Genomic DNA, 9,519 nt, shown 5'->3' on the forward strand with positions numbered 1-9,519 from the left:
CCTGCAAAAGAGAGATCTGGCTTGTTCATCGTCTTTATCACTCATCTACTGGTTTCCATTTTCTAGTCACAACATTGGATTTTGTAACAATCTGAACACTTGTATCACCTAATTAGTTATTTCCCACAGTAGTTACAATGTGAGGATTATGAAAACAGCCTTGTGTTGTTGTTGCACCTAACATACACTACCATTCAGAAGTTTGGGGTCACTTAGAAATGTCCTTGTTTTCCATGAAATGAGTTGCAAAATGAATCGGAAATATAGTCAAAACATTGACAAGGTTATAAATAATAATTGTGTCCTTCAAGGAATCCTCCATTTGCAGCAATTACAGCCTTGCAGACCTTTGGCATTCTAGTTGTCAATTTGTTGAGGTAATCTGAAGAGATTACAACGCATGCTTCCTGAAGCTCCTCCCACCAGTTGGATTGTCTTGATGGGTACTTCTTACATACCATACGGTCAAGCTCCTCCCACAAGTTGGATTGGCCTGATGGGCACTTCTTACATACCATACTGTCAAGCTCCTCCCACCAGTTGGATTGGCCTGATGGGCACTTCTTACGTGTCAAGCTGCTCCCACAACAGCTCAGTAGGGTTGAGATCTGGTGACTGTGCTGGCCACTCCATTATAGACAGAATACCAGCTGACTGCTTCTTCCCTAAATAGTTATTGCATAGTGTCGTGGAGAATCGTGTCAGAAATATAATACTCTAACAAGAACTTGTGAATTCAATATAGACTTTAATACAAAGTAGCAAAACTGAGCCCTTCCATGGAAGGACCCTATCCAAACATAACAGAGCCGAGCCCCTCCATGGAAGGACCCTATCCAAACATAACAGGGCCAAGCCCCTCCATGGAAGGACCCTATCCAAACATAACAGGGCCGAGCCCCTCCATGGAAGGACCCTATCCAAATATAACAGAGCCAAGCCCCTCCATGGAAGGACCCTATCTAAACGTAACAGAGCCAAGCCCCTCCATGGAAGGACCCTCTCACAAAGGTAACAGAGCTGAGCCCCTCCATGGAAGGACCCTAATCCAAACATAACAGGGCCAAGCCCCTCCATGGAAGGACCCTCTCACAAAGGTAACAGAGCTGAGCCCCTCCATGGAAGGACCCTATCCAAACATAACAGAGCCAAGCCCCTCCATGGAAGGACCCTATCCAAACATAACAGGGCCAAGCCCCTCCATGGAAGGACCCTCTCACAAAGGTAACAGAGCTGAGCCCCTCCATGGAAGGACCCCATCACAAACATAACAGAGCCAAGCCCCTCCATGGAAGGACCCCATCACAAACATAACAGAGCTGAGCCCCTCCATGGAAAGAGACTTAACTTCTCACATTACAGAGTCCTGCCTCTATAGGATTCTGTCTTTGCATAACGTATAGAGAGAGTCCCCTCCCTCTATATGAAAATAGCTTCCCTTGACCTTTCTCCATTATTTTTATTTTCATCTCAGAGCTTGCTTGTTCACGCCCACTAATGCTCATATCTGCTTTTGGTTAGGTTATAATGATGGTAGAACTCCTTTCACATTCTAAAGAGAATGCATGCTTATGTTTCACGTGTTAGTCATCAGTTATCTTGCTTCCATCCTGCTGACCAATAGTGCGTCCAGCTGTCATAAATGTACGTATGGCTTGTTCCCTTTCAGAAATAGAGTATAGCCTGGGTGTCATCTTCTCTTAATGTGTATGTCCTTGCTTCTTCAGCCTGGCAACTAGACCTATTTATATTTAATGCTTAGCTCTCCTTTAACGCTTAGCTTAGTTTGGAGCTGTGCTTTGGGTCATTGTCCTGTTGTAGGAGGAAATTGGCTCCAATTAAGCGCCGTCCACAGGGTATGGCATGGCGTTGGAAAATGGAGTGATAGCCTTCCTTCTTTAAGATCCATTTTACCCTGAACAAATCTCCCACTTTACCACCACCAAAGCACCCCCAGACCAACACATTGCCTCCACCATGCTTCACAGATGGCATCAAACACTCCTCCAGCATCTTTTCATTTTTTCTGCGTCTCACGAATGTCCTTCTTTGTGATCCAAACTCCTCAAACTTAGATTTCTCTGTCCATAACACTTCTTTCCAATCTTCCTCTGTCCAGTGTTATTTTGCCCATCTTAATCTTTTCTTTTTATTGGCCAGTCTGAGATATGGCTTTTTCTTTGCAACTCTGCCTAGAGGGCCAGCATCCCGCAGTGGCCTCATCACTATTGACGTTGAGACTGGTATTTTGCACATACTACTTAATGAAGCTGCCAGTTGAGGACTTGTGAGGCGTCTTGTTTCTCAAACTAGACACTCGAATGTACTTGTCCTCTTGTTCAGTTTTGCACCGGGGCCTCCCACTCCTCTTTCTATTCTAGTTAGAGCCAGTTTGTGCTGTTCTGTGAAGGGAGTAGTACACAGCGTTGTAAGGGATCTTCAGTTTCTTGGCAATTTCTCGCATGGAATCGCCTTCATTTCTCAGAGCAAGAATAAACTGACAAGTTTCAGAAGAAAGTTATTTGTTTCTGGCCATTTCGAACCTACAAATCCTGATGCTCCAGATTCTCAACTAGTCTAAAGAAGGACAGTTTTATTGCTTCTTTGTTAATCAGCATAAGTTTTCAGCTGTGCTAATTGCAAAAGGGTTTTCTAATGATCAATTAGCCTTTTAAAAATGATAAACTTGGATTAGCTAACACAACGTGCCATTGGAACACAGGAGTGATGGTTGCTGATAATGGGCCTCTGTATGTCTATGTAGATATTCTATAATAAAAAAAATCTACCGTTTCCAGCTACAATAGTCATTTACAACATTAACCATGTCTACACTGTACTTCTGATTAATTTCATGTTATTATAATGGCAAAAAAAATTGCACTGCACGTACATTCCTCACACACAATATACATGCTGATTTTTTTTTTGTGTCAGTTCTCGTCAGCGTATGCTGTTATTTACGGCCTTAAACAAATGGAAAGAACAGCACAATAAGACGGACAACCAACCAACCCGACCGACTGACCATTAACTGTGTTCCTGTTTCTCTAATTCCCTCAGGTGACTCCAAGACATGGCAGAACAAGTCTCTCCCAGGAGACCCCAACTACCTGGTGGGAGCCAACTGTGTGTCTGTGCTCATTGACCACTTCTGAACATAGAGGGAGACAGCTGGCCTGTTACTGAATGTGTTAGATCAGGGGGCAGCCACAGACTGAAACGTTGCCCTCCTCTCCTGCTGCTGTCCTCCTCCCAGGCAGCAGGGGGCAGCACTGCTTGACTTGATGAAGCACGAACTTGATTCTTGAATATTGAACATTGATGCATCGTTTACTGCGCCCCCCCCCCCCCCCCCAAAAAAAAAAAACTCTGCAAGCCCATTGAAGTGGGAGGAGTCTCAACGCAGCATCCTATCCCAGTGCTGTGCCACCCCCCTTTTTTTGGTGCTTTAACTAAAGGCTTGCAAAAAATAAAAACTTAAACTAAAATATAATATATTTAAAAAATTGAGCTATTGTTGGAATGCATGAACAGACTGACTGAAGAATAATCTCATTTTGAAATTTTTTGCCTTTGTTTTTTAGCCAAGTCTGAGCAAATTGCAAGAAAAATAACATTTTTGAAAAAATTCTAGATAAGGAGAATTCTTGAAAAAAAAAATCATTTGAATAATTGCAACGAAAATTTTCCAATTTAATGTATGCACACAAACAGAAAAGTCAATATATGCAAAAAAAAAACTTCTTTGTTTGTGAGGTTGTCTGTGGTCATGCGTTTCTCTCTTGAAGGACAGCTAAGGACTTGCAGATGAGCTCATCTCAACAAGGGTTGTGGAAGGAAGATTGGAGATGAAGTACTGTAGGCATCGTTTCTGAAGGTATAAGACTGAAGACTGGTAAAGGTAAAGTATTGGCATTGGATGCCCCCTGTTTGGTTGGTCAAATGGACTTTCTCTCTCCATGTTTAGAAGAAGTGAATATTTTTTGTAGTTATGTTTTACCGTAGATAAATGTAACCGACTTGATTTGATGAACTCCTGCAGCGGTCTACATCTCTATGCATGTGCTATGACTCAGGTCCAGACGCCTGCTTACTACTAAGTTCAAACACATTACAAGTCCCATCGTACACTGCAAGCAGTGCTGCCTTATCTGCATAGTAACTTCTTATTTTTCAGTATAAAGACTTACTTAAAAACTGATTTTTAAGTTGTAGTGATTGATCAATTATGGAAGTTTAAAAAAATGAAAATAAAAAAGCATTTCTCTGCATTTTCAACCCATTATATCAGTGAACTTGGATTTAACATACAATAATATTTGAGGCTGATGAAGCAGTAATGCTTTCTTTTCCTGCTATGCATATTGGAAGTTTGAGAAAACACTACAAAACAAAAACATGTTTAAATTGTGGCTGTACATAATGCTAGCAAATGGCCTTGGTTCGCTGTAAATGAACTTTTCTACATTTGTTATTTTGTATAAAAGTTTTTTTTTTTTGTTTTTTTTTTAAATGTTTCTTAAAAAAAGAAAAAAGAGCGAAAGTGATGATTTAATTGGTTGTGTTTGTATTCTGGTTATACATGCCTACCGTGAGCCTTGGAACTGACCTACAGTAAGCAGAGTAATAAAATCAAACTTTTCTACCATCATACATACATACACCCCCAACACAACACTACTACTTAAAAAGGAATTTCTAACAATCAGAAATAACTCTTTTTTTTTTTTCCTTATTATTTACACACACAAAAAAAAAAGAGAAAAAGTGCTTGGTTTAAATCATTTTAAAAGATTCTGTACTTGAGGGGACCTGCTTTAAGGAGCGGTCCCGTCCTCTATTTGTGATGCTGGAACCTTCATTCCATTGCAATGTATTTTTGTACTAATAGACTATTTATTATGGCACATCCGTATTATTTCATTTTGATATGATGATATAACGCACTAGTTGTTTACTTTTTCCTGTGTGGCTGACATTATTTACGTTTAAATGTTTTGTTCTTTACAACACATTTCTAAGTATAACACTGTATTAATACATAAATAAAATAAAAATAAAATCATTTTTAAAAGTAGTGCTTGGTTTGAGACTTCAGTCGTGAGAAGAGAGTACATTTATTGAGTAGGATGCTTATAATACACACTGATCTGATCTGTGGGTGTGTCTCGCTTAACAGATTTAGTGTGTCGATTTTTTTTTTTCCAGCTTGCTAATCTGTGGATGCAAATGCACGTCTAGAGATCCATTTACAGTAATAAGATATTTCAAACATCGACAATTCATGGTACAATTCCTTTTCGGTCTCCAAGCCTTTTACTCGTGGCTTCAAGTGTCTCATATGGTGAATGAATGGTGTACAAAGGTGACAGGTTGTCTGTCTGGTGTCTTCTCACTGATCTCATCAGGGTCCAAAAAGGGGGATAAACTAAAATACTGAGCGAAAAAAAATAAACGCAACATGTAAAAAAAAAAAACTGTTGGTCCTATGTTTTTCATGAGCTGAAATAAACAATTATTCCAGAAAATGTTTCATATGCGCTAAGAGTTTCTCTCTCAAATTTAGTGCGCAAATTTGTTTACATCCCTGTTAGTGAGCGTTTCGCCTTTTGCTAAAAAATAATCCAGCCACCTGACAGGTGTGGCATTTCAAGAAGCTGATTAAACATGATTATTACACAAATGCACCTTATGCTGGGGACAATAAGGCCACTCTAAAATGTGCATTTTAGTCACACAACAATGCCAAAGGTCTCAAGTTTTGAAGGAGTGTGCAATTGGGATGATGACTGCAGGAATGTCCACCAGAGCATGTAATGTTCATTTCTCTACCATAAGCCGCCTCCAATGTCATTTTAGGGAATTTGGTAGTACGTCCAACCTGCCTCACAACCGCAGACCACATGTACGGCATTGTGTGGGTGAGCGGTTTGCTGATGTCAACGTTGTGAACAGAGGGCCCCATGGTGGAGGTGGGGTTATGGTACGGACAGGCATAAGCTACAGACAACTGACACAATTGCATTTTATCAATGCACAAAAATACCATGACGAAATCCTGAGGCCCATTGTGAGGTATCTGTATTCCCAGTCATGTGACATAGATTAGGACCTAATCAGTTTATTTCAATTGACTTATTTCCTCATATGAACTGTAATCAATGTTCCCTCGAAAAAATTATCTGCCATTTCAGGTCTGCTGAGCGCAAATTTGAACATTGTGCAACTTCCAGCGTGTGTTTACTGTCAACACTGAGGCTGTAGCCGCTTTAGGTTCACAGTTTTAACAGTGGCAAAGTAGGCCTACCAGAGGCCTACTTTGATCATAATGTAGGCCTACCGGAGTGGCCTACCTTCAACAACAATGGAGAAAATGCATCCCATAACATTTTAACATGGAAATAGCTGTTCTATCATTCAGCCTACAGAAGCAGACAATGTGTGGTGTTCAATGTAGACCCTACATTTCACGAGACTTCTGAAAAAACAATCAAGTCTTGACATGAACCTGTTTATCCACTTGTCCTTCAGACAAGCAGGTGACTGAAAATGTGTGTAAGAAATCACATACAATAAAATGCATTATTTTTCCAATACAATTATTAGACAAATTATGCTACTCTGCCTATTGGCTACTTAGCTTATTCAAGGTCAAAGGCACTGCATCTCAGTGCAAGAGGGGTCACTGCAGTCCCTGGTTTGAGTCCAGGCTGCATCACATCCAGCCGTGATTGGGAGTCCAATTGGGCGGCGCACAATTGGCCCAGCGTCGTCCGGGTTTGGCCGAGGGGGTAGACCGTCATTGTAAATGAGAATTTGTTCTTAACTGAATGGCCTAAATAAAATGTAAAAAATTAAAGCCTGTCTCAAAATACAACACTTCTATTTTAAGACAAAAAAAAGGGGGTATACACCTAACTTGCTTTTCAAAGATGTCTAGAAATGTACACGTTTTGTGCTCTTGTAGGAAGCAATCACTCCACTATTGCGGACTACAAATGATCTACAACTGGGCTAATAACTCACTAAGTGGCAAAGGATATGAACACGTGGCTTCATGCAGCTCTCTCCCTTCCATCTCCTAACAAGCTTATCTCAGGATCACAGCTGTGAACGGCACAGATCCATATATGGCAAGGGTGTTTGCATATAGGCCTACCGCAGCTCTGATTGGTTATGCCGCATCCGTCTGTGTAAAGTACAGGCTGAGTCTTGCGCAATAGAACCCTACAACAAAATCTCTTGCCTTTGTTTCGGTATGTGGCGTTGAAAGTGGCTAATTCGATCACAATTGCCACGGTAAAGGGAAACGTTGATTAGCGTTGACAGGGAATACTCTAGTCTAGTCTAGTACAATCTCGTGCTTCTCTCCATGAGCTGATATTTGTTCTGCGTCACGCACAGTTTAGAGGGAACATTAAATAACTCAGTAAAATCTCTGAAATTGTTGCATGTTGAATGAACGGACTTGTTGCAAAGGTGGCATCCTAAGACGGTGTCACGTTTAAAGTCACAGCTTTTCAGTAAAGCTATTCTACGTCTATGGAGATTGCATGGCTCTGTGCTCGATTTTATACACTTGTCAGCAACAGGTGTGACTGAAATGGCCAGACCACAAATTTCATGGGGTGTCCACATACTTTTGACCATGTGTATATATATGCCACTACTTTGGTCTAGCCTGAGTGCCAGTCGGTTTGTGTTATCATACGTCACTCATTGTCATGTAAAATTAGTTTTAAATTACAAATTAAAAAACAAAGTTGATCTTGACAATGACTGCTTCGGAGTTGACGAGCACAAACTCCCGAATGGCGCAGTGGTCAGCACAAGAGGTGTCACTACAGTCCCTGGTTCAAATCCAGGCTGTATCACTTCTGGCCGTGATTGGGAATCCCATATGGCGACGCACAATTTGCCCAGTGTCGTCCAGGTTTGGCTGGGGTAGGCCGTCATTGTAAATAACAATTTGTTCTTAACCGACTTGCCTAATTAAATAAAAAAATGGTTTAATCTAGGACCAGATTCACTGTGGCCTGCCTTCAAACCAATCTCATATCCCACTACTTTATGGCTGTTGTAGTGACATACATGCACTGTATCAAAACACTAGTCTGCAACCTATTTTTTTTTATTTTACCTTTATTTAACTAGGCAAGTCAGTTAAGAACCAATTCTTATTTTCAATGACGGCCTAGGAACAGTGGGTTAACTGCCTGTTCAGGGGCAGAACGACAGATTTGTACCTTGTCAGCTCGGGGATTTGAACTTGCAACCTTCCGGTTACTAGTCCTCTAACCACTAGGCTACCCTGCCGCCCCTATTAAAGCACAGAACTACAGTATTGACGACACAGCACTTAGATTAAGGCCTCTATTCAATCTGGATCGCTGAAGAGTTACAGATTGTGCAATGTTCACTTAAAGGTAAATTCGAGATTGCGCCGATTTATGGAGCGTTTACCATGAATGCAGTCTCTGCTAACACAGTGTCATGACGTTGGCCTGGGGGTAGGTTTATGAGTCATAAATACCTCTTCCCCCCCTTTTTCCTCTCTCTACCCTACTGATGTTATATTTGCAAACACCTTGGTAAACATAGAGATTCTGGGAACATCAGTAGGTGGGGGGAAATGAACTATATTCTGGTAATCCGACCAATTGAACATATGCGGTGGTACTTAATGAATATGATGTCAGTTCGGTTGTCATCTGAGACATTCTCAACAGTGGAAAGTCTACACATCAGAGTTATTGGATTCACATGGAATTGTTGTTCAATTTAAATGTTTGAATATGAAATTATTCATGATGGGATGAAATGTGAGAATTGGGTTTTTATAAGGTTAGGGCTCTGCTCAATCAGTAGCCCGCCCCTGTGAAGGGACATGGGCTATAAAACTTTTCAAACACGCCTTCCCTTTTCCTATATATAGCCTGTTCCGAGGATGTGAGGACGACGGTCCGATGTCAGAATGGTTCAGATAATAACTACAGAACGAAGCCAACATCAGCGTGAGCTTTGTTTGCGAATGGTATGAACTTTGAACTCTTATTCACCACAGAAGTGATACCTCCTAGCCGTTGAGTTAGCAACATCAGCTGCAAACGCAGGTTAGGAAGGAACTTAGAGTATCCCGTCTACCACACAACGACGTTACTACAACGTTTTCAATTTACAGAGTTATTCTTCAAAGGACTAGGTTCGGCAACACGGCCTTCCATCTACCACCAACCTACCGAAGCGCAGCTCAAGAGTAAATGTTTATTGCATTTTCCATTTCCAAATGGGCGGTAATTTAGAATGCATAAGATACTGTATTTATGATAGCACAGCTTCGCCCTTTGTTCCTCAGTCTTCCCGCTCTTTCACTCAAACCAGACCCTTTTCTTTTGTGTAACAAGCTGTCATATCTTTTCCGCCCGCCAGGGACGTTTTCCTTTATGACGTCATTTCTAATCAAGTTATGATTAATTATGTGTATGTGTGATTAGTTGGGTTTAATTATTTATTTAC

General features: G+C 41.0%; 1 protein-coding gene across 21 annotated transcripts in view; it reads left to right on the forward strand.

The window, feature by feature from the left end:
* Window positions 1-5,080, forward strand: part of LOC110522713 (tight junction protein 1) — a 179,497-nt gene extending 174,417 nt beyond the window's left edge. For 20 of the 21 annotated variants that reach the window (XM_036969348.2, XM_090231029.1, XM_090231030.1 and 17 more), the window contains one exon: window positions 3,064-5,080. In XM_036969348.2, coding sequence (XP_036825243.2) covers window positions 3,064-3,158 — 95 coding nt within the window. In that variant the 3' untranslated portion in view covers window positions 3,159-5,080. The remainder of the gene's footprint in view (window positions 1-3,063) is intronic. The other variant, XM_036969358.2, reaches the window with a different exon arrangement.
* Window positions 5,081-9,519: the final 4,439 nt, after the last annotated feature.

This window comes from Oncorhynchus mykiss, chromosome 4, assembly GCF_057628025.1.
Source record: "Oncorhynchus mykiss isolate SJ-2025 chromosome 4, ASM5762802v1, whole genome shotgun sequence".
Classification (NCBI taxonomy): Eukaryota; Metazoa; Chordata; class Actinopteri; order Salmoniformes; family Salmonidae; genus Oncorhynchus; species Oncorhynchus mykiss.